This window comes from Schistocerca americana, chromosome 6 (assembly GCF_021461395.2).
Source record: "Schistocerca americana isolate TAMUIC-IGC-003095 chromosome 6, iqSchAmer2.1, whole genome shotgun sequence".
In the NCBI taxonomy this organism is placed as follows: domain Eukaryota; kingdom Metazoa; phylum Arthropoda; class Insecta; order Orthoptera; family Acrididae; genus Schistocerca; species Schistocerca americana.
The window spans coordinates 89,517,357-89,543,615 of record NC_060124.1 but is presented as its reverse complement, the minus strand read 5'-3'; the positions used below and the strand labels follow the sequence as shown (position 1 = coordinate 89,543,615).

The following is a 26,259-nucleotide window of genomic DNA, read 5'->3' as shown; positions in this document are numbered from 1 at the left end:
GTTCAACCGTTTCTTCGCTCACTGCAAGGCCGACCCGTTGATTTCCCCTTACAGAGCCATCCAGAAGCTTTAAACTGCGCATACCATCGCCGAATGGAGTTAGCAGTTGGTGGATCTTTGTTGAACTTCGTCCTGAAGTGTCGTTGCACTGTTATGACTGACTGATGTGAGTGCATTTCAAGCACGACATACGCTTTCTCGGCTCCTGTCGCCATTTTGTCTCACTGCGCTCTCGAGCGCTCTGGCGGCAGAAACCTGAAGTGCGGCGTCAGCCGAACAAAACTTTATGAGTTTTTCTACGTATCTGTAGTGTGTCGTGACCGTATGTCAATGAATGGAGCTACAGTGAATTTATGAAATCGCTTCAATCATTTGTAATAGCCCTGTATATTGTTTCACAACCAGCTAGCTGCTTCTATTATGCGCTTTGGCTACCTTCTGGTGTTTGTACTTGTTTTTCTGGGTTCTTTCTTTAATGCACTAACTATTCTTGCAGTCATTGGCAGCATGCATGAATTATTCTCATAAACATGCTTTTATCGTGCTCACGCACTTGTGCCTAGATTATGCTTCGCAATTATAATCTGTTGTCCATTTATTAAATATTCATTCTGTACAGAACAATGGAAAAACTGGTAGATGTAGACCTCGGGGAAAATCAGTGTGTTTCCAGAGAAATGTAGGAACACGCAAGGCAACATTGACTGTACGACTTATCTTCGAACATAGGTTAAGGAAAGGCGAACCTACATTTATAGCATTTGTGGACTTAGAGGAAGCTTTTGTTTGTGGACTTAGAGGAAGCTTTTGACAATATTGACTGGAATACTCTCTTCGAAATTCTGAAGGTAGCAGGGATAAAATACGAGCGAAACGCAATATACAACTTGCGCAGAAACCAGATGGCAGCTATAAGAGCCGAGGGGTGTGAAAGGAAGGCAGTGGTTGAGAAGAGAGTGAGACATGGTTGTAGCCTATCCCCGATGTTATTTCATGTGTACATTCAACAAGCAGTAAAGGCAACCAAAGAAAAATTTGGTGTAGGAATTATAGTTCAGGGAGAAGAAATAAAAGCTTTGAGGTTTTCCGATGACATTGTAATTCTGTTAGAGACAGCAAAGGACTTGGAAGAGCAGTTGAACGGAATGGGCACTGTCTTGAAAGGAGGATACAAGATGAATATCAACAAAAGCAAAACGAGGATAATGGAATGTAGTCGAATTAAATCAGGTGATGCTGAGGGAATTAGATTATTATGTGAGACACTTAAAGTAGTAAATGAGTTTTGCTATTTGGGAAGCAAGAAACTAAAGATGGTCGAAGTAGGAAGGATATAAAACGTATACTTGCAACGGCAAGAAGAGCATTTGTGAAGAAGAAAAATTTGTTAACATCGGATATATATTTAAGTGTCAGGAAGTCCTTTCTCAAAGTATTTGTATCGAGTGTAGTCACGTATGGAAGAGAAACATAGACAGTAAACAGTTTAGACAAGAAGATAATAGAAGCTTTTGAAATGTGGTGCTACAGAAGAATGCCGGAGATTAGATGGTCAGATCACGTAACTAATGAGGAAGTACCGAACAGAATTGGGGAGAAGGAAATTTTCGGTACAAGCTGACTAAAAAAACGGATCGTTTGCTAGGACATGTACTGGAACCTCAACGGATCACCAGTTTTGTACTGAGGGGTAAAAATCGTAGAGGGAGACCAAGAGATGAATACAGTAAGCAGATTCAGAGGCATATAGGTTGCAGTAATTTCTCTGAGATGAAGAGGCTTGCACAGGATAGAGTAGCTTGGAGAGCCGCATCAAACCAGTCTTTGGACTGAAGACCACAACGACAACAGTGCTCTCTTGTAGCCAAATTCACTGAAGACCACATACATTATCGGGAATCAACTTGCACTTGGCTATCGCTCACAACAGATGACTAGGTCCTACGTAGCCATACATTTAGTATACACATTGATTTACAATAAAATAATCATGAGTGCAAGAGCCAGAATTGTTACAATATGCTTTCTTAGTGTCTACTATGCACTGATAACATTACATTTATTGCTCAAGCTTTGTCGAGTGGCTCTAAAATGATTGAAAAACAGAGTGTGACACGACCACTTGGTTTTGGGCACGGAAGGCTGAGGGAGTGGTTTTCTGCGTATACAAAACTTTTTGGCGGCTCTAGTCCGATTCACGAACGATGGCAGTTTGGACAGGTCGAGGCACTGACAGGGATTTGTTTGTTGCCGGTTTCAAGCGACAGTTATGGTATGTGCGTACACGTGCTGTGTACTTGAAGAAAGCGTGTATCCTGCAAAATATGGTACTCGCTTCCTAACGTAGAATTTTTCGCTTATTACGAGCGATTATTAGCGATGACAAGTTGCAAGAAATGAGATGAAAAATCTCTAAATGATTCGCTACGATCATGTCTAATTCTCGCGTTGGCTACAGCTTTCACAGCAGGATGCACAGAGTACTATTGAATTCTCATGCTGGAGGACGACGGTTCAAACCCGCGTCCGGCCATCCTAATTAAGGTTTTCCGTGATTTCCCTAAATCTCTTCAGACAAATGCCGGGATGGTTCCTCTGAAAGGGTACGCCCGATTTCTTCCCCATTCTTCCCTAATCCGCCGAGACCGATGACCTCGCTGTTTGGTCCCTTCCCCCAAACCAACGAACCAACCAACATACTCATTGGCTGTCGGAGTACGCGATGTACATGGTGACAATTATTGGACTGTATGAAAAAGACGTAAATTAGTTACGAACTACGGCGTGCACACACTTTACTCAGCATGCAAACGTCACTACTGACCAGTAGACCCAGAAGAAGGCCGCTGCAACCATGGCTGAAACGTTGGTTTTCTCGTAATTTAATACAATATGACGCGGTACCATACCCAGAAAACTTTTATGCCGACTGACTCTGGCCGTGGAAGCCTACGCAGTTATGTAACTACAAATACACTCCTGGAAATGGAAAAAAGAACACATTGACACCGGTGTGTCAAACCCACCATACTTGCTCCGGACACTGCGAGAGGGCTGTACAAGCAATGATCACACGCACGGCACAGCGGACACACCAGGAACCGCGGTGTTGGCCGTCGAATGGCGCTAGCTGCGCAGCATTTGTGCACCGCCGCCGTCAGTGTCAGCCAGTTTTCCGTGGCATACGGAGCTCCATCGCAGTCTTTAACACTGGTAGCATGCCGCGACAGCGTGGACGTGAACCGTATGTGCAGTTGACGGACTTTGAGCGAGGGCGTATAGTGGGCATGCGGGAGGCCGGGTGTACGTACCGCCGAATTGCTCAACACGTGGGGCGTGAGGTCTCCACAGTGCATCGATGTTGTCGCCAGTGGTCGGCGGAAGGTGCACGTGCCCGTCGACCTGGGACCGGACCGCAGCGACGCACGGATGCACGCCAAGACCGTAGGATCCTACGCAGTGCCGTAGGGGACCGCACCGCCACTTCCCAGCAAATTAGGGACACTGTTGCTCCTGGGGTATCGGCGAGGACCATTCGCAACCGTCACCATGAAGCTGGGCTACGGTCCCGCACACCGTTAGGCCGTCTTCCGCTCACGCCCCAACATCGTGCAGCCCGCCTCCAGTGGTGTCGCGACAGGCGTGAATGGAGGGACGAATGGAGACATGTCGTCTTCAGCGATGAGAGTCGCTTCTGCCTTGGTGCCAATGATGGTCGTATGCGTGTTTGGCGCCGTGCAGGTGAGCGCCACAATCAGGACTGCATACGACCGAGGCACACAGGGCCAACACCCGGCATCATGGTGTGGGGAGCGATCTCCTACACTGGCCGTACACCACTGGTGATCGTCGAGGGGACACTGAATAGTGCACGGTACATCCAAACCGTCATCGAACCCATCGTTCTACCATTCCTAGACCGGCAAGGGAACTTGCTGTTCCAACAGGACAATGCACGTCCGCATGTATCCCGTGCCACCCAACGTGCTCTAGAAGGTGTAAGTCAACTACCCTGGCCAGCAAGATCTCCGGATCTGTCCCTCATTGACCATGTTTGGGACTGGATGAAGCGTCGTCTCACGCGGTCTGCACGTCCAGCACGAACGCTGGTCCAACTGAGGCGCCAGGTGGAAATGGCATGGCAAGCCGTTCCACAGGACTACATCCAGCATCTCTACGATCGTCTCCATGGGAGAATAGCAGCTTGCATTGCTGCGAAAGGTGGATATACACTGTATTAGTGCCGACATTGTGCATGCTCTGTTGCCTGTGTCTATGTGCCTGTGGTTCTGTCAGTGTGATCATGTGATGTATCTGACCCCAGGAATGTGTCAATAAAGTTTCCCCTTCCTAGGACAATGAATTCACGGTGTTCTTATTTCAATTTCCAGGAGTGTATTTAGATTTAGGTTATCACATGTTCGATAGGTCTGCCATCAGTGGTGGTGATGTGGCGCAGACGAATAGCGAAAATGTCAAAGACCCGCTGAAGTGTCGCAATATCGATGCTGTCGATGACCTCTTGAATGGCTGTTTTCAGTTCAGCTATGGTTTTGGCGTCATTGCCGTACACTTTGGCCTTAATACAGCCCGACAAAAAGGAGTCGCATGTGTTCAGATTTGGATAATATGGCGACCAATCTAGGCCCATGCCAGTGGCTTCTGGGTACCGCAGAGCCAGAATGCGGTCCCCAAAGTGCTCCTCCAGGACATCAAATCTTGTCCTGCTTCGATGGGGTGGAGCTACGTCTTGCATGAACCACATCTTGTCAAAATCAGGGTCACTTTGGATAAACGAAATCATCTTCCAAAAACTTCACGTACCATTCGGTACAGTGTCATAAAGGAATGTCGCACCGATTATTCCGTGGCTGGACATTTCACACCAGTCACCCATTGAGGGTGAAGAGACTTCTCGATCGCGAAATACGGATTCTCAGTCCCCCAAATGCGCCAATTTTGCTAAATGACGAAGCAATAATAACTGACTAACACAAACCGTTCAGAAGTTATGACGATTTCGTTTCATATAGTTCAATAATTGTCACCCTGGAGATTAGCACACACGCCACCGTTCGTAAATCCGACTGTAGAGGAGAGCCTCGCTGGACTGTCCAGAATGTGCCTCGCAGGTGCTGGACCCGCTGGACAGCAGGCGGCTGGAGGAGGTGTTCCCCGCGCCGGTGGGCTGGCTGTGGCGGCAGCTGCGGCGGCAGGACGTCAGGGTGGTGGTGGTGGTGTCTGCGGGCGCGCTGGCCCGCCAGCGGCGGCTGCTCGGGCAGCGAACCCAGGACCCCGCAGCAGCAGCCGCAGCCGCGCCGCACCCGCTCGACTACCTCTTCACGCTCGCGCTGCGTGACATGCAGGACGATTACCGGCTCGGAGGAGACTACAGGAGGGTCTACAAAGTCAGGTGGGTGCTGCCTAATTACACTAACGCATTCGATACTGCCCTCGATTACCCTCTATGTGGCAGCTGAACTACTGCTTTAACAGATTTTTCTAAAATCACTGCTTTGTACCTGTGGTTGCAATAAACGTGTATAATGTTTCATTTTACACTGAAGCGCCAAACAAACTGATAGAGGCTTGCATATTCAAATACAGAAAAATATAAATAGGCAACATAAGGTGCTGCGATCGGCTGCCGCAGTTGTTAGAATCGGGTACTGCTGCTACAATGGCACGTTATCAAGATTTAAGTGAGTTTAACGTGGTGTTATGGTCGACGCACGAGCGATGGGGCACAGCATCGCCGAGGTAGCGATTTTCCCGTACAACCATTTCACGACTGTACCGTGTATATCAGAAGTCCAGTAAAACAACAGTTTCTGACACTGCTGCGGTAGGAAAAAGATCCTGCAAGAACGGGACCAACGACGACTGAAGAGAATCGTTCAACTTGACAGAAGTACAACCCTTCCGCAAACTGCTGCAGATTTCAATGCTGGGCCATCAACAAGTGTCAGCGTGCGAACCATTCAACGAAAGATCATCGCTATGTGCTTTTGGAGCCGAAGGACCAGTCGTGTGCCCTTGATGACTGCACGACACAAAGCTTTACACCTCGCCTGGGCCCGTCAGCATCGACATTGGACTTGATGACAGGAAACATGTTGCCGGTGGTTCGAGTCTCGTTTCAAATTGTATCGAGCGGATAGACATGTACGGGAAATCGAGACAACCTCATGAAACTATGGACCCTTCATGTCAGCAGAGGACTGTTCAAGCCCTGTAATGGTGTGGGATGTGTGCAACTGGAGTGATATGGGACGACGGACTTGGGCAATTCCAGCAGGAGAATGCGCCACCCCACACGTCCAGAAATGCTACAGAGTGGCTCCAGGAACACTCTTCTGAGTTTAAACACTTCCGCTTGCCACCAAACTCCCCAGCGTATCTGGGATGCCTTGCAATGTGTTGTTCAGAAGAGATCTCCACCCCCTTCGTACTCTTACGGATTTATAGAGAGCCCTGCAAGATTCATGATGTCAATTCCCTCTAGCACTACATTAGGCATTAGTCGAGTCCATGCCACGTCGTGTTGAGGCACTTCTGCGTGCTCACGGGGGCCCTACACGATATTAGGTAGGTGCACAGGTTTCTTTGGCTTTTCAGAGTATGTGAAAACTCTTCATTTACCTAATTTTAAAAAATCTTATTATGAAATATTAAAATTAGCAGACATAGGAAATATTTTACTGAATCACGTTTTTATTGCGATGAAAAACTCTTACACACCGTTCTTACTCGTAATTTGGCTGAGTTTCGAATGTTTTCAGGCATACAAAGAGCTACATTACAATATGGACTGCTTATTTCTTCTCGGCACGTCGTTTCCTTCTGGCTCTTATTCACATTGGAACATGCTTTGCAGACACGTGTTGGGTGTCTTTTCTTTTGTTGATACTTTTTATTGCCACATTTCTTTTACGAGTGTACATTTAGCTGTCAGAATTTCGAACGCTTTTTTTTTTTTTTTTTTTTTTTTTTTTTTTTTTTTTTTTTTTTTTTTTCCTCAGTCTGCTGACTGGTTTGATGCAGCCCGCCACGAATTCCTTTCCTGTGCTAACCTCTTCATCTCAGAGTAGCACTTGCAACCTACATCCCCAATTATTTGCGTGACGTATTCCAATCTCTGTCTTCCTCTACAGTTTTTGCCCTCTACAGCTCCCTCTAGTACCATGGAAGTCATTCCCTCATGTCTTAGCAGATGTCCTATCATCCTGTCCCTTCTCCTTATCAGTGTTTTCCACATATTCCTTTCCTCTCCGATTCTGCACAGAACCTCCTCATTCCTTACCTTATCAGTCCACCTAATTTTCAACATTCGTCTATAGCACCACATCTCAAATGCTTCGATTCTCTTCTGTTCCGGTTTTCCCACAGTCCATGTTTCACTACCATATAATGCTGTACTCCAGACGTACATCCTCAGAAATTTCTTCCTCAAATTAAGGCCGGTATTTGATATTAGTAGACTTCTCTTGGCCAGAAATGCCTTTTTTGCCATAGCGAGTCTGCTTTTGATTCCTCCTTGCTCCGTCCGTCAATGGTTATTTTACTGCCTAGGTAGCAGAATTCCTTAACTTCATTGACTTCGTGACCATCAGTCCTCATGTTAAGTTTCTCGCTGTTCTCATTTCTACTACTTCTCATTACCTTCGCCTTTCTCCGATTTAGTCTCAAACCATACTGTGTACTCATTAGACTGTTCATTCCGTTCAGCAGATCATTTAATTCTTCTTCACTTTCACTCAGGATAGCAATGTCATCAGCGAATCGTATCATTGATATCCTTTCACCTTGTATTTTAATTCCGCTCCTGAACCTTTCTTTTATTTCCCTCATTGCTTCCTCGATGTACAGATTGAAGAGTAGGGGCGAAAGGCTACAGCCTTGTCTTACACCCTTCTTAATACGAGCACTTCGTTCTTGATCGTCCACTCTTATTATTCCCTCTTGGTTGTTGTACATATTGTATATGACCCGTCTCTCCTATAGCTTACCCCTACTTTTTTCAGAATCTCGAACAGCTTGCACCATTTTATATTGTCGAACGCTTTTTCCAGGTCGAAAAATCCTATGAAAGTGTCTTGATTTTTCTTTAGCCTTGCTTCCATTATTAGCTGTAACGTCAGAATTGCCTCTCTCGTCCCTTTACTTTTCCTAAAGCCAAACTGATCGTCACCTAGTGCATTCTCAATTTTCTTTTCCATTCTTCTATACATTATTCTTGTAAGCAGCTTCGATGCATGAGCTGTTAAGCTGATTGTGCGATAATTCTCGCACTTGTTAGCTCTTGCCCTCTTCGGAATTGTGTGGATGATGCTTTTCCGAAAGTCAGATGGTATGTCGCCAGACTCATATATTCTACACACCAACGTGAATAGTCGTTTTGTTGCCACTTCCCCCAATGATTTTAGAAATTCTGATGGAATGTTATCCATCCCTTCTGCCTTATTTGACCGTAAGTCCTCCAAAGCTCTTTTAAATTCCGATTCTAATACTGGATCCCCTATCTCTTCTAAATCGACTCCTGTTTCTTCTTCTATCACATCAGACAAATCTTCACCGTCATAGAGGTTTTCAATGTATTCTTTCCACCTATCTGCTCTCTCCTCTGCATTTAACAGTGGAATTCCCGTTGCACTCTTAATGTTACCACCGTTGCTTTTAATGTCACCAAAGGTTGTTTTGACTTTCCTGTATGCTGAGTCTGTCCTTCCGACAATCATATCTTTTTCGATGTCTTCACATTTTTCCTGCAGTCATTTCGTCTTAGCTTCCCTGCACTTCCCGTTTATATTATTCCTCAGCGACTTGTATTTCTGTATTCCTGATTTTCCCGGAACATGTTTGTACTTCCTCCTTTCATCAATCAACTGAAGTATTTCTTCTGTTACCCATGGTTTCTTCGCAGCTACCTTCTTTGTACCTATGTTTTCCTTCCCAACTTCTGTGATGGCCCTTTTTAGAGATGTCCATTCCTCTTCAACTGTACTGCCTACTGCGCTATAGCGTTAGAGAACTTCGAACGTATCTCGTCATTCCTTAGTACTTCCGTATCCCACTTCTTTGCGTATTTATTCTTCCTGACTAATGTCTTGAACTTCAGCCTACTCTTCATCACTACTATATTGTGATCTGAGTCTATATCTGCTCCTGGGTACGCCTTACAGTCCAGTATCTAATTTCGGAATCTCTGCCTGACCATGATGTAATCTAATTGAAATCTTCCCGTATCTCCCGGCCTTTTCCAAGTATACCTCCTCCTCTTGTGATTCTTGAACAGGGTATTCGCTATTACTAGCTGAAACTTGTTACAGAACTCAATTACTCTTTCTCCTCCTTCATTCCTTGTCCCAAGCCCATATTCTCCTGTAACCTTTTCTTCTACTCCTTCCCCTACAACTGCATTTCAGTCGCCCATGACTATTAGATTTTCGTCCCCCTTTACATACTGCATTACCCTTTCAATATCCTCATACACTTTCTCTATCTGTTCATCTTCAGCTTGCGACGTCGGCATGTATACATAGAAATCTGGATCAATATCATAACCATAAGGTCCCCTTTCTGAGCTTGACTTGCCGATTTCTTCTTCCAGAGCATTGAAAACATCGCTATCATCGAAATTCCCAATGTCAAAACTATGTATAGCACGAACCGTGGACCAGTAAAGGTAAAAGTTGCAGACGAAAGCAGAATTAGACTCAACACAGAGCAGAATCATACAACGCGCTTTTGTATAGTACAGATACTTAAAGAATTCGAAAACTACGGGGAAGTACAGTGCAGAGACACTTCCTTGCACAATCTACATGGCAACCGAAAGATGGCAAGATGCGCAACGTTAGCTACAAATTTTTACCCACAGAACGAACAAGACTCGGGGTACAGTTGTCTGACTAACTGCTGCTGCCCGAGTACTACTCGGGCTCCGTCCACAGAGTATTAAGCAGTTAGGCGTGGTACCAGCCAAAGTTGTACAAGGATATCACTTCGAAACAATGAAATTGTTGATGGTATCTATCGAACTGTATGTTTGGCAGTCTTGAGCAATTCCAAGATGGCTGATTACCATTGTAACGGAACAGGAACAGAGGGTCCTGTGGGGGTGGGTTTTCTTCCTCTTTTCCTTAACTCTTTTTGTTTTCTTTCATTTCTACATTTTTCTCTTGATAAGGTTGTATAATTTCACTGTTCAGTATTATTTATTTAATGTCATACTAAAAGACACATAGGATAACTAGAATGTAACAATATAAGCAAAACGATAAAAACTTCAAAGAACGGAAGTTCAGAGAAATCTAATAAAAGTAGCACAAGCGTGAATACAAAAAACAACGTGCATGGTGGAAGGGAAAGTAAAGGTGTCGGAGAAGTTCGAGGTGTCGAGTGAGGTGTGGCAAGGAGGCTGCCTCTCCTACATCTGTCCAATCTGGTTCTGGAAAGAACACTGACAAAGGTAACAAGCCTGAAGACAGGGGTACAGCTGGGTAGAAGGATCAGCACCGTAGTCTATGCGGATGATGCGGTGTTAGTAGCACAGAATGAGAATGATCTGGTTCAGATGGTGAAAGTGTTGATGGAAGATCTAATGAGAGCTGGCATAAAGATTAATGTGGATAAGGCCAAATACCTCGTAGTGAGCAGAGAGAATGATGACAGATCTTTATATACCAGGATGACAAAAGTCACAGGACACCTCTTAATACAGGGTGACTCAAAAAGAATACCACAACTTTAGGAATTTAAAACTCTGCAACGACAAAAGTCAGAGCTAAGCACTATCTGTCGGCGAATTAAGGGAGCTATAAAGTTTCATTTAGTTGTACATTTGTTCGCTTGAGGCGCTGTTGACTAGGCGTCAGCGTCAGTTGATGCTAAGATGGCGACCGCTCAACAGAAAGCTTTTTGTGTTATTGAGTACGGCAGTATCTGGAGATGTTAGAGAATTGGCTGTTCCCTCAGCTCGAACAAGAAGCACAACAATTCATATTTCAGCAGGGAGGAGCGCCACCACATTGGCACTTATCTGTCCGTAACTACCTGAACGTCAACTACCCGAGGCGATGGATCGGCCGCCAGGCAGCCCGTGACAGAGCACTTCATCACTGGCCTCCAAGAAGCCCTGATCTTACCCCCTGCGATTTTTTCTTATGGGGGTATGTTAAGGATATGGTGTTTCGGCCACCTCTCCCAGCCACCATTGATGATTTGAAACGAGAAATAACAGCAGCCATCCAAACTCTTACGCCTGATATGCTACAGAGAGTGTGGAACGAGGTGGAGTATCGGGTTGATATTGCTCGTGTGTCTGGAGGGGGCCATATTGAACATCTCTGAACTTGTTTTTGAGTGAAAAAAAAACCTTTTTAAATACTCTTTGTAATGATGTATAACAGAAGGTTATATTATGCTTCTTTCATTAAATACACATTTTTAAAGTTGTGGTATTCTTTTTGAATCACCCTGTATAGTGTTGGACTTCCATTTGCATGGCTTAGTGCGGCAGCTCGATGTGACATGGACTCAACTAGTCGTCGGAAGAGCCCTGCAGAAATACTGAGCCTTTATAGCAGTCCCAAATTGCGAAAGTGTTTCTTGTACAGGATTTTATGCACGAACTGACCTCTCGATTATGTCCCATAAATGTTGGATGGGACTCATTTCGGGCTATCTGGGTCGATAAACCATTCGTTCGAATTGTCCAGAATGTTCTTCAAATTAATCGCGAACAATATTGTGGCCTGGTGACACGGCGCATTGCATTCCATAAAAATTCCATCGTTCTTTGGGAACACGAACTCCATGAATGGCTGCAAATAAGATCCAAGTAGCCGAACATAACAACTTCCATCAGAGGGCCTAGTCCAGTCTATGTAAACACAGCCCACACCATTACAGAGCTACCACCTGCTTGCATAGTGATTTGGGTCCATCGCTTCATGGGGTTTGCGTCACACTCGAACCCTTCCATCAGCTCTTAATAACTACAGTCTGGAGCCATCTGACCAGGTCATGGTTTTCCAGGCGTCTAGGGTTCAACTCATATGGTCTCGAGCCCACGACATGCGCTGCAGGCGGCGTCATGCTGTTAGTAAAAGTACGCGCGTCGGTCGTCTGCTGCCATAGCCCTTTAACGTCAGATTTTCACGCACTGTCCTAACGGAGACATTGGTCGTACGTCCGACATTGATTTCTGCTGTTACTTCATGCAGCGATATTTGTCTGTTAGTATTGGCAACTCTACGCAAACGGCCGCTGCTCTCGGTCGTTATGTGAAGGCCATCGTTCGCTGCGTTGTCCATGGTGAGAGGTAATGGCTGAAATTTGGTATTCTCGGCACGCTCTTGATACTGTGGATTTCGGAATATTGAATCCCGTAACGATTTCCGAAATGGAATATCCCATGCGTCTAGCTCCAACTACCAATCCGCATTGAAAATCTGTTAATTCTCGTCATGCAGCCGTAATCACGTCAGAAACCTTTTCACAGGAATTACTTGAGTACAAATGGCAGCTCCATCAATACACTGCGCGTTTATACCTTGTGTATACGAGATAATCGCCATCTGCGTATGTACTTATCACTATCCCATGACTTTAGTCGCCTCAGTACATATAGTTGGTAAAATATTTGAAAAGATAAGAAAGTTCAAATGTCTTGAGGCAGTAGCCAGCGAAAGGAATAATACAGACGACGAAATAATGGTAAGAATTCAAGCAGGAAACAGGTCAACATTTGTACTCGGAAAACTGTCCAAGTCCCAGCTTCTATCGAGATCCACAATTACACGGCTGTTATACTAACCTTGGACCTACACAGAGATGCAAAAGATAGGGGGGAAACTTCTGACCCTTTAGAATGCTGTTCTGAGGTAGCTTTTGGACCAATGAAGGATAGAGGTGGTTGGAGAAAAATTAAAAATCGCGAACTTACGGAGTTGTACAAATCGGTGGTGGAAGAGGACTCAGGGGCAGCACACAGAGTGGAAAACACGGCTGAGATGGATTGGCGGGATCAGAGAGGAAAACAATGCGACACATTTTTCCCAACGATGCATGACGTGGAGGAGACCTCGGCTGCAGAAGTCTGCGTTTTGGCTGTTCGGGAAACGTACGGATTCTAAAAATACCTCGACACCACTCTGTAAACGCCTAAGCAAAGAAGTCGCTGAGTGCCACTACAGGAGAATGACGCAAAATTTGATTTACATCTACATCTACATAATTACTCTGCAACTCACAGTTAAATGCCTGGCAGAAGGGTTCATCGAACCACCTTCATGCTATTTTTCTACCGTTCCACTCTTGAACAGCGCGGGGGAAAAACGAAACAAATCTTTCCGTTCGAACTCTGGTTTCTCTTAATTCACAATAGTGGTCATTTCTTCCTATGTAGGTGGGCGCCAACAACGTATTTTCGCATTCGGAGGAGAAATTTGATGATTGAAACTGCCGTAACGAAAAACGCTTTAGTATTAATGATTGCCACCTCAACTCGCGCACCATATCCGTGACACTCCTCCTCTATTTCGCGATACTACAAAACGACCTCCCTTTCTTTGAATTTTTTCTATGCTCTCCACCTGTCCTATCTAATACGAATCCCACAACGCGTAGCAAAATTCCAGAAGAGGACGGACAAGCGTAATGTAGGCAGGCTTTTTAGCAGACCTGTTGCGTTTTCTAAGCGTTTTGCCAATAAATCGCAATCTTTGGTTCGCTTTCCCCTCAACGTTATCTACGCCATCTCTACAGTTTAAGTTTTTCGTAACTGTAATACCTAAGTATTTATTAGAATTCACAGGTTATAGTTGCATGTGATTTATCGTATGACCGAAATTTGGCAGATTCCTTTTAGTATTCATGAGGATGAGTTCACACTTTTCGTTACTTAGCGTCAATTGCCACTTGTCGCACCATACGGATGTCTTGTTTAAATAATTTTTCAATTAGTTTTGATTATCTGGTTACTTTACAAGACGGTAAATGACAGCATCACCTGAAAACAGTTACATAGATCAGAAACAGCAGAGGGCCGATAACACTTGATGAATGCCAGGTATTACTTCTGTTTTACTCGATGACTTCCCGTCAATTATTATGAACGAATCAAGTCGATACGCACGCAATTTGATTAGAAATCGCTTGTGTGGAACGGAAATCTAAAAATATGGAATCAATTTGACATACCCTGACCACAGCACTCATTACTTCTTGCGAATAACAAGAACGATTTTTTCTGAGTCTGTGTTGAATATTTATCAATACATCGTTTTCTTCGACGTAATTCATAATGTACGAACACGTTACATGTTGCAAAATCCTACAGCAAATTAACGTTACTGATGTGGGTCTGTAATTCAGCGGACTGCAACTGTTTTCTTTCTTCAGTATTGGTGTAATCTGTGCAACTAGCCAGTCTATAAGTACGGGTATTTAGTCATATCTACCAGGTGGTTGTAGTTAAAGTACAGCTACTCACAGAGGTCCAGTGTGGATGTAATTATTGGATGGCAGCAACACTTGGTAGATATTCTGAAGCGTTAATGTGAAGTCGATTTACTATGAAAAAAATTAGTTCCAATTTTGGGCACCAGGTGCAAATCTGGCGCAGTGAATGCAAGATAGACGTTTGGAAATGTTTCAGTATGTAATGGATTAGGAACAGGACGTGGGTAGAAAGGGTCAAACAAGTGAAAAAGGCATAATGTTGATTTTATTATTAATCGTCACTTACCAGCTTGTTCAGTATGAATACCGCAGATGTCGACAAAATGCTGTACAGCGCCAGATTTGCAGCTAGTGGCCAAAATTGTAACTAATTTTTTTAAGTGTAAATCGGTTCTGGATTAATATACTGGCGTATCTACGAAGTTTTGCTCCCCTACTATAATTACAGCCCACACTGGATGAGCAGCTGCACTCTAATTATAACCATCCAGTCTTTCTAATTTACTCGTGTTGACAGCAGTTCTTCTGGAATATTTAAACCGTCTTCTTTGGTGAAAGAATTTCGGAAAATCGAGTTTAGTTACTCTACTTTAGTGGTACTGTCATCAGTGACATCACGTTATTATCGTGCAGTGAAGGTACAGATTGCATCTTCCCACTGATGTATTTTACATACGACCAGAACCTCTTTGGGTTTTCTACCAGATTTCGAGACAGAGTGTCGTAGTGAAAACTATTAAAAGCCTCTGGAAATGAAGTCCGCACCAAATTTCGACCTTCTGTAAATTTCGTCAGTCTTGGGGATTTTGCGTTTTTTTTAAATTTGGTATACTTTATTCGTTGTTTCTGCAACAGTTTTATAACCCAAAGAAGCAGCATGTGTGACTGTGCCTTGTACGAAATGAGCCACGGCGTTGCCGTGGAGCAAATTCAAACGCTTGGAATGTCTTCTCGCGGCTCTTCATCTTGACAGCCTGCCGTCATCTCGACACGAGATTTCGGTAGTATGCTCTCTTGCCAATGACGTTTGTCTTCAGTGCTTTCGGAGGTGATGAATCCTCATGTTTCCACTGCTTGCTTTGCTTCTTTGTCTCAGCGTCATAGTAACATACACAGCACTCGTCCATTCTGATTAGGCAGCTAAAGAAGCCATCTGGATTGGCCTGACGCAGGTGGAACATATCCGCTGCCGCCACGGTTCGGCGTGCTTGTTGAATGGGTGAGGCCACTCGCGGAACCCAGCGGTCGGGCAATGTTGGAAACCGATCCGTTTTCACATTTTCCTCTGTCGCCTTGTCCGTAGCTCGTGGTCTTGCGGTAGTTTTCTCGTTTCCCGCGCACGAGGTCCCAGGTTCGATTCCCGACGGGGTCAGGGATTTTTCCTGCTTCGAGACGACTGAGTGGTGTTGTGTCGTTTTCATCATCATGATTCATCCCCATTACGGACGGAGGATGGCAACGGGAAACCACCTCCGCTAGGACCTTGCCTAGGCGGCGGTGCGGGTCTCCCGCATCGTTCCCTACACTCCTCGGAGTATGGGACCTCGTCATCACTGTCTACGAACTCCAGGGCGTCCATTTCTCTTCTGAATCTTCACGGAGAGATGGTTTACCTCTTCGTTCTTCTTCATCTACATTGTTTGATCACCAGGATCGTTTCTACCATTAGACAAGACTAGGAGGCCGCCTAGGGCGGAAAAATTTTAGGGTCGGTAAAGGATGGAGAAGATTAATCTCAAATCAAAAAGCGAAAAAATTGAGCAATTGTGGAGAAAAAAATGAAGAGGAAAAATTAAACACCGAATTATTTACAAAGGCTTACGAAAGAGTTAACAAGCAAGTCTTTTTTTTACTTTGACGCAAGTGAAAACATTGCTTCTACCTACCTCAAAACTAAAACAGCTGTTACTCAATGCGAAATGGAAACAAACATGACGTTGATTCATCTCTGCCGAGCGCTGCAGAGGTGCGCGCATCCGCTGGCTTGCCGCCGGCCAGAGTGACCCCCTTTTTTTAAAAAAAAAAAAAAAAAAAAGCCTTGTGACATGAAAACAACTCCGAGTAATAGTGCTGCGAATTCTTCACGAGGGACCACAGACAGCCAACCGCGCGACGCTTGTTTACAGCGAGGCACGGGACAAAGTGCGCGCGGGGAGAGTTATGTTGTCCCGGTTGCCTGTTCGTCATATCATAGTTGTGAACCTCGAAGAGTGAGAGTGTCCAGTACGAACATTATAGCAGTCAATCGGAAAGAGTTGTTTTTCGTCATTAGGCTGCAGCGAACCTCGAGAATATATGTAATGATTTTTCATCGTTAATCCGTCGAATAAAATATTTTTTGTGAAAGAATATAGTGATCTTCCGTAAGTAACATATGACTTGCACTGTATGTTGTTGTAATTAGCTTTTCTGCTTATGCTGTAGTAACTAGTTATTGTTTGTTGTGTATATCTTTAAGTTGGTTCAAATGGCTCTGAGCACTATGGGACTCAACTGCTGAGGTCATTAGTCCCCTAGAACTTAGAACTACACTCCTGGAAATGGAAAAAAGAACACATTGACACCGGTGTGTCAGACCCACCATACTTGCTCCGGACACTGCGAGAGGGCTGTACAAGCAATGATCACACGCACGGCACAGTGGACATACCAGGAACCGCGGTGTTGGCCGTCGAATGGCACTAGCTGCGCAGCATTTGTGCACCGCCGCCGTCAGTGTCAGCCAGTTTGCCGTGGCATACGGAGCTCCATCGCAGTCTTTAACACTGGTAGCATGCCGCGACAGCGTGGACGTGAACCGTATGTGCAGTTGACGGACAATGAGCGAGGGCGTATAGTGGGCATGCGGGAGGCTGGGTGGACGTACCGCCGAATTGCTCAACACGTGGGGCGTGAGGTCTCCACAGTACATCGATGTTGTCGCCAGTGGTCGGCGGAAGGTGCACGTGCCCGTCGACCTGGGACCGGACCGCAGCGACGCACGGACGCACGCCAAGACCGTAGGATCCTACGCAGTGCCGTAGGGGACCGCACCGCCACTTCCCAGCAAATTAGGGACACTGTTGCTCCTGGGGTATCGGCGAGGACCATTCGCAACCGTCTCCATGAAGCTGGGCTACGGTCCCGCACACCGTTAGGCCGTCTTCCGCTCACGCCCCAACATCGTGCAGCCCGCCTCCAGTGGTGTCGCGACAGGCGTGAATGGAGGGACGAATGGAGACGTGTCGTCTTCAGCGATGAGAGTCGCTTCTGCCTTGGTGCCAATGATGGTCGTATGCGTGTTTGGCGCCGTGCAGGTGAGCGCCACAATCAGGACTGCATACGACCGAGGCACACAGGGCCAACACCCGGCATCATGGTGTGGGGAGCGATCTCCTACACTGGCCGTACACCACTGGTGATCGTCGAGGGGACACTGAATAGTGCACGGTACATCCAAACCGTCATCGAACCCATCGTTCTACCATTCCTAGACCGGCAAAGGAACTTGCTGTTCCAACAGGACAATGCACGTCAGCATGTATCCCGTGTCACCTAACGTGCTCTAGAAGGTGTAAGTCAACTACCCTGGCCAGAAAGATCTCCGGATCTGTCCCCCATTGAACATGTTTGGGACTGGATGAAGCGTCGTCTCACGCGGTCTGCACGTCCAGCACGAACGCTGGTGCAACTGAGGCGCCAGGTGGAAATGACATGGCAAGCCGTTCCACAGGACTACATCCAGCATCTCTACGATCGTCTCCATGGGAGAATAGCAGCCTGCATTGCTGCGAAAGGTGGATATACACTGTACTAGTGCCGACATTGTGCATGCTCTGTTGCCTGTGTCTATGTGCCTGTGGTTCTGTCAGTGTGATCATGTGATGTATCTGACCCCAGGAATGTGTCAATAAAGTTTCCCCTTCCTGGGACAATGAATTCACGGTGTTCTTATTTCAATTTCCAGGAGTGTACTTAAACCTAACTAACCTAAGGACATCACAAACATCCATGCCCGACGCAGGATTCGAACCTGCGACTTAGCGGTCTTGCGGTTCCAGACTGCAGCGCCTTTAACGGCACGGCCACTTCGGCCGGCTATCTTTAAGTTGCATAATCTGAATAATGGAGGATGTACACCCTTCGACCAGCGCTGAAATACATCGTTGGGAGCCTGTCAAAGACGACGGCAAGCAGGAAGTCACCGACGCGGTGTTTTGGTATGTATAAGTGTTGCAAGACAGATGTATTATCAATGCACCATCGGAAGAAATGGCTCTGAGCACTATGGGACTTAACTTCTGAGGTCATCAGTCCCCTAGAACTTAGAACTACTTAAACCTAACTAGCCGAAGGACATCACACACATCCATGCCCGAGGCAGGATTCGAACCTGCAACCGTAGCAGTCACGCGGTTCCAAACTGAAGCGCTTAGAACCGCGCGGCCACACCGGCCGGCGCACCATCGGAAGAAGGCAGTTCTGTTTCTCGGCGTTCCAGATTGATAGGAGCGGCTATCGTCGAGCGATTTTTGGAGCTGACGAAAGAAATGACTTTTGTTGTCATAGATTATGTGTCTTTTGATACTGAAGAACTATATCATGAAGGCGAATCAGAAGGTGATTCGGTGGAAGATATCACGACTAGTGAATCGCAAAATTGTCATAACACTTTGGAAATGTCCACGTCGCAGGCAATCTGTGCTTCATCTGTTCCCTATAAGTATTACGAAACGGTTAGTAATAGATTGAACTACTGCGCTATATCCCTTGAAGTAAAAGTAAAGGCGGTAGCGCCAGCCAGGAGCCATCCAAATTGGGACCTACAAACACTGCAAAAGCATGGAGCAACAACAGCCCTGAAAAAGGAGGAGGATCTGAAATTGTGGGAAAATGACAAATACGACAAATACCAGGGGATAAATAAGTGGACATACGGCCGATCTGTCGAACCTCGTCGTCGTAACTACACTCCTGGAAATTGAAATAAGAACACCGTGAATTCATTGTCCCAGGAAGGGGAAACTTTATTGACACATTCCTGGGGTCAGATACATCACATGATCACACTGACAAAACCACAGGCACATAGACACAGGCAACAGAGCATGCACAATGTCGGCACTAGTACAGTGTATATCCACCTTTCGCAGCAATGCAGGCTGCTATTCTCCCATGGAGACGATCGTAGAGATGCTGGATGTAGTCCTGTGGAACGGCTTGCCATGCCATTTCCACCTGGCGCCTCAGTTGGACCAGCGTTCGTGCTGGACGTGCAGACTGCGTGAGACGACGCTTCATCCAGTCCCAAACATGCTCAATGGGGGACAGATCCGGAGATCTTGCTGGCCAGGGTAGTTGACTTACACCTTCTAGAGCACGTTGGGTGGCACGGGATACATGCGGACGTGCATTGTCCTGTTGGAACAGCAAGTTCCCTTGCCGGTCTAGGAATGGTAGAACGATGGGTTCGATGACGGTTTGGATGTACCGTGCACTAGTCAGTGTCCCCTCAACGATCACCAGTGGTGTACGGCCAGTGTAGGAGATCGCTCCCCACACCATGATGCCGGGTGTTGGCCCTGTGTGCCTCGGTCGTATGCAGTCCTGATTGTGGCGCTCACCTGCACGGCGCCAAACACGCATACGACCATCATTGGCACCAAGGCAGAAGCGACTCTCATCGCTGAAGACGACACTTCTCCATTCGTCCCTCCATTCACGCCTGTCGCGACACCACTGGAGGCGGGCTGCACGATGTTGGGGCGTGAGCGGAAGACGGCCTAACGGTGTGCGGGACCGTAGCCCAGCTTCATGGTGACGGTTGCGAATGGTCCTCGCCGATACCCCAGGAGCAACAGTGTCCCTAATTTGCTGGGAAGTGGCGGTGCGGTCCCCTACGGCACTGCGTAGGATCCTACGGTCTTGGCGTGCATCCGTGCGTCGCTGCGGTCCGGTCCCAGGTCGACGGGCACGTGCACCTTCCGCCGACCACTGGCGACAACATCGATGTACTGTGGAGACCTCACGCCCCACGTGTTGAGCAATTCGGCGGTACGTACACCCGGCCTCCCGCATGCCCACTATACGCCCTCGCTCAAAGTCCGTCAACTGCACATACGGTTCACGTCCACGCTGTCGCGGCATGCTACCAGTGTTAAAGACTGCGATGGAGGTCCGTATGCCACGGCAAACTGGCTGACACTGACGGCGGCGGTGCACAAATGCTGCGCAGCTAGCGCCATTCGACGGCCAACACCGCGGTTCCTGGTGTGTCCGCTGTGCCGTGCGTGTGATCATTGCTTGTACAGCCCTCTCGCAGTGTCCGGAGCAAGTATGGTGGGTCTGACACACCGGTGTCAATGTGTTCTTTTTTCCATTTCCAGGAGTGTAGAATGTAACAACGAGAATACTCCAGGAGTAGGCTGCAGGTTCAGCGCTTCAAAGTACGACTAACAAGGATTTTACGTTTGCTGCATCATTATCTTGGACAAGGAATTTTAGATCAGAATATAAAATTCGTCAACGGCACGTCAGTAAATACGTCTCCCACGAAGAGGTAGAAAATGCAGAAGATGTACAGAAAGTGGCGGCTCTTTTCAGCACGCAAATGGTGTCACTTATGATCGGTTTTAATCGTGATTACGTGATCAAAACCGATCAAACAGGATGCGAGTATTGGGTGTATATTCGACGCACGTTATCGCATAAGGGAGAAAAACGAACCCTTATCGCAGTTGGTAGTAAAAAGAAAAAAAAACACAATCGTACACGGCGCAATATGCCATCACAGCCTCTGGAAAAGTGTTTCCTAAGTTCTTCCTGTATTTACAACAAACAAATGTTGCATTTGGTTCTCGTGTTATAGAAGAGGTCAATCGCTTAATCAACTCGTTGAAAAATGTTTACATTACCTCCTCCAAATCTGGGAAATTGACAATTGCGATTTACAGAACGTTTCTTGAGAATGTTTTAAAACCATACGTTGCTGATAACAAGTTTTGTCTAATATTGGATTCCTGCGGTGGACAAAGTAATACTCTAATGTATGACACCATGTTTATAGGTGACGAGCGACAACCGACGGGCACGGTAGAAGTAATACCCCCAAACTGCACACCTGTGTGCCAGCCTTGTGATGTTTATTTCTATCGCTAGGTTAAAAACTTTATTTCGAGGCTTCAGCATTGCAGTGTGCTTCTGGAAACCCAGCGGGAATTGCACTACCGCACGGATGCAATAACTATTCACAGCATAATTCATAACCAACTTTCAGCACCGATTTTTCAGGCAATGATATGGAATGCGTGGTACGCATTAAAATTAATTCCCAAAAAAGATATATTTTTAAATGTAAACCAAGTTTTTTTTCCGGTGACTCTTCGGAAGCAACAGCGTAACTGTCGAAAGATTGCATTCATTAGATGTTCTTGGTACCGTGAGTATATTTTTTTCGAATGTTCATTTGACAAGTACCATCCATCTAGCCGTTCGAAGAAGAGTGAGGACACGTAACAGTGACTGGAAGAGCCATTGTAAAGTGACCAGAGTAACATTTTAGTTCTTTACTATCCCAAGAGGTTTGAGAAATTTATTTGCCTACCTTCTTATCATTTCTTATTGATTTATTTACCTTATTAACCCTTCTATCCATATCAATTGAGATATGAAAAAATATAAACGAGAAGAATAACATCCGCTCCGTTTCCTCGAGATTCAAACCTGGATTCTCCGCTTCCCAGTCAGTTACCTTGGCCCTTGCGCTATTTTTTTTTTTCTTCGTTGATATCATTTTGTTCGTTATTGGTCGTTGCATTTGTTGGGGGCGGACGTATAACGTGCTTGTTCAAGTTCATGGTTGATCCATTAAGTCAATTGTTTCTATTACGGAGGGCAGCCAGTCCTCTGGCCGAACACACTGAGCTACCGTGCCGGCAGCTATCGACGCTTTCGGTGAAAAGCTTTTACCATGCGAGTACATAAGTGGTAGTTGTAAAAGTTTCTTTCCTCGATTTCTGGAAAAGTATGCATTTGCAGACCCCGTACCTCATGGTGAAAAACACTCTATTTACAATTATCTATCGATCAATTTTGAGTTGACTGCTGGTCATAACCTTTAGGGGCGATTTTCTCAAAAAACGGGAGGTTGTTGAGCCAAAATATCTTAAGAGTCTTTCGTTTTATGTTGTACACAAGCGACCTGTCAAGTATGAGCCGAATCGGTTGGCCGTGTCTGAGGCCTTCCCCTTGTAAGTCTTTAAGAACTGCAGCAGAACATTTCGGATGAGATTGCAGCAATTCCAACAGTCTAGCTTCCATCCCCCTTTAGCGACATGATGACCAGGGCCCAAAAGCGCCAAGAGATGAATGGTGGTCACTTTCAAGATCTACTATAGTCAAGTTAGTAATGCATTTCCTTTCCTCTGTTGTGTTTCTTTGTACCCTGGAACCCTGTTCTCCAGGCCATTATTACTTGCCATTTGTCCCACCCTGGATATCTAAGGTATAGCAAATGGCATGCACTTTAATAATACTTGTCATTTAAGAGCGTACATTTATCAATTAACAACTCATCTTGCTTTGAAATCTACAAAAAGTCATAAAGCACAACTGGAAACGTCAAGGAAAATTGTTGACTTACAGTTCGCACCCCAAACGAAGTCTGGCTGTCGCATCTTCCCTTCCATTCAGACTTACAGTTACACGTCACTACAAGAGGTCGCAGCACTCTCCAATTTAGAGAACAGCACAATCCCATTGTGCCCCGCTATCCCGTTGTGCTCGGAGTATCCCTACCTGCAAATACACAGGGTGATTTTTTCCTCCGTGTACAAACTCTAGGGACTGATCGATGAGAGGATACGAACAAAAAAGGTCTAATGAACTTATGTTCGGAAACGCATGGTTTCCATGCTACAGACCATTCATTCACTCTCATTATGTTACAGAGATTGGGGTTTAATAGGCGCTGTACCATGCAGCCACAGTTACGTTATGCATGGTTTCCTCCTAGACAGACGGTGGCACTGTTCCTCGTACGCCATGCCCTAGCGCCCTCTCCTGCCATAGTAATCGGTAATGTTGTGTCCGATTCACTTGTTTTGCTGACTCACCTTGTAGTGGATGTGGCACAGCTTTGTACACAATGGTTCTGCGTTTGAATCTAGAGCTTGCCGACATGGTGTTTACTTATGGTAACGCAAAAAAATGGTTCAAATGGCTCTGAGCACTATGGGACTTAGCATCTGAGATCATCAGTCCCCTAGAACTTGGAACTACTTAAACCTAACTAACCTACGGACATCACACACATCCATGCCCGAGGCAGGATTCGATCCTGCGACCGTAGTGGTCGCGCGGTTCTACACTGAAGCGCCTAGAACCGCTCGGCCACTGCGACCGGCTACGGTAACGCAAATGGCAACGGGCGGCGGGCAGTAAGGTTGTATCAGGAGACCTATCCCCGCCGACGACAACCGCAGCATTCAGTGTCTGCAACAGTGTTTCGCCGTTTATGTGAGACAGGGTCTTTTCAGGAAGCAGGAAATCATGAAGGACGTACACGAAATGTCCGGACACCACACTTGGAGGAAAATACGACGGTTGCGTCGTGACAGTCGTTAGCCCGCCAGTACAGGGTAAACCAGACGACAGTGTGGGACACTCTCCATAACAATAGTTACTACCCTTATCACTTACAGTATGTGCAGGGCTTACTAGCGACGGACTTTCCACGTCGAGAGCAGGTTTGTTACGGGGTTCTTCACCAGACAACCACGATTCCGGGATTTGTGTAATCCATCTTACAGATGAGACCACCTTTACGCAGAGTGGTATCTTCGACTTTCATAACAGTCATCTGTGGGATAGTATACAGAATCGCCATGGTATTGGTGACAGCGAATCATCAGCATCGGTGCAGCCGGAATGTGTGGCTCTGAATGACTGTCGACTGTATTTTGGAACCAGTCTTCTTTCCACGTCGCCTAACAGGCCGGAACTATCGGCGTCTCTTGCGGCTGACTTTGCCTCCCCTGCAGGAAGAAATGCCATTGATGATTCGAAGGCTTATGTGGCTGCTACATGATGGGGCTCCAGCCTACTTCGCCGTTAACGTATGGACCCATCTCAATCGCGTCTTCAGATGCATCTCAGTCGCGTCTTGCCTGGTCGGTGGATCAAATGAAGGGGTCCATGCAGAGCCCATTCCACGTGTGGAGACACTGGAGCAGCGTATTCATGCTGTCTTTGACACTGTTTGTATGCAGCCTGGTCATGTGAACGTGTGAGATAGACGTGCTATGGCGCGTACACACATGCCAGTTGAGACACATGGAAACAGTTTTCAGCACGTACTGTAACTCAGGCTGCATAGTACAGCGCTTATTATATGGCAGTCTCTTTAACAATATATGATGGAATAAATGGTCTCTAACATGGAAACCTTACATTTCCGGACGTTAGGTCATCAGACCTTTTTTGTTCTGTTCAAATGGCTCTGAGCACTATGGGACTTAACATCTACGGTCATCAGTCCCCTAGAACTTAGAACTACACTCCTGGAAATGGAAAAAAGAACACATTGACACCGGTGTGTCAGACCCACCATACTTGCTCCGGACACTGCGAGAGGGCTGTACAAGCAATGATCACACGCACGGCACAGCGGACACACCAGGAACCGCGGTGTTGGCCGTCGAATGGCGCTAGCTGCGCAGCATTTGTGCACCGCCGCCGTCAGTGTCAGCCAGTTTGCCGTGGCATACGGAGCTCCATCGCAGTCTTTAACACTGGTAGCATGCCGCGACAGCGTGGACGTGAACCGTATATGCAGTTGACGGACTTTGAGCGAGGGCGTACAGTGGGCATGCGGGAGGCCGGGTGGACGTACCGCCGAATTGCTCAACACGTGGGGCGTGAGGTCTCCACAGTACATCGATGTTGTCGCCAGTGGTCGGCGGAAGGTGCACGTGCCCGTCGACCTGGGACCGGGCCGCAGCGACGCACGGATGCACGCCAAGACCGTAGGATCCTACGCAGTGCCGTAGGGGACCGCACCGCCACTTCCCAGCAAATTAGGGACACTGTTGCTCCTGGGGTATCGGCGAGGACCATTCGCAACCGTCTCCATGAAGCTGGGCTACGGTCCCGCACACCGTTAGGCCGTCTTCCGCTCACGCCCCAACATCGTGCAGCCCGCCTCCAGTGGTGTCGCGACAGGAGTGAATGGAGGGACGAATGGAGACGTGTCGTCTTCAGCGATGAGAGTCGCTTCTGCCTTGGTGCCAATGATGGTCGTATGCGTGTTTGGCGCCGTGCAGGTGAGCGCCACAATCAGGACTGCATACGACCGAGGCACACAGGGCCAACACTCGGCATCATGGTGTGGGGAGCGATCTCCTACACTGGCCGTACACCACTGGTGATCGTCGAGGGGACACTGAATAGTGCACGGTACATCCAAACCGTCATCGAACCCATCGTTCTACCATTCCTAGACCGGCAAGGGAACTTGCTGTTCCAACAGGACAATGCACGTCCGCATGTATCCCGTGCCACCCAACGTGCTCTAGAAGGTGTAAGTCAACTACCCTGGCCAGCAAGATCTCCGGATCTGTCCCCCATTGAGCATGTTTGGGACTGGATGAAGCATCGTCTCACGCGGTCTGCACGTCCAGCACGAACGCTGGTCCAACTGAGGCGCCAGGTGGAAATGGCATGGCAAGCCGTTCCACAGGACTACATCCAGCATCTCTACGATCGTCTCCATGGGAGAATAGCAGCCTGCATTGCTGCGAAAGGTGGATATACACT

General features: G+C 46.7%; 1 protein-coding gene across 1 annotated transcript in view; it reads left to right on the top strand.

Annotated features, from left to right (window-relative positions):
• The window catches only part of LOC124619637, a 382,561-nt gene that overhangs the window by 308,874 nt on the left and 47,428 nt on the right, over positions 1-26,259 (top strand). Inside the window, exon 9 of the mRNA XM_047146152.1 lies at positions 5,133-5,413. Coding sequence (XP_047002108.1) covers positions 5,133-5,413 — 281 coding nt within the window. The remainder of the gene's footprint in view (positions 1-5,132; positions 5,414-26,259) is intronic.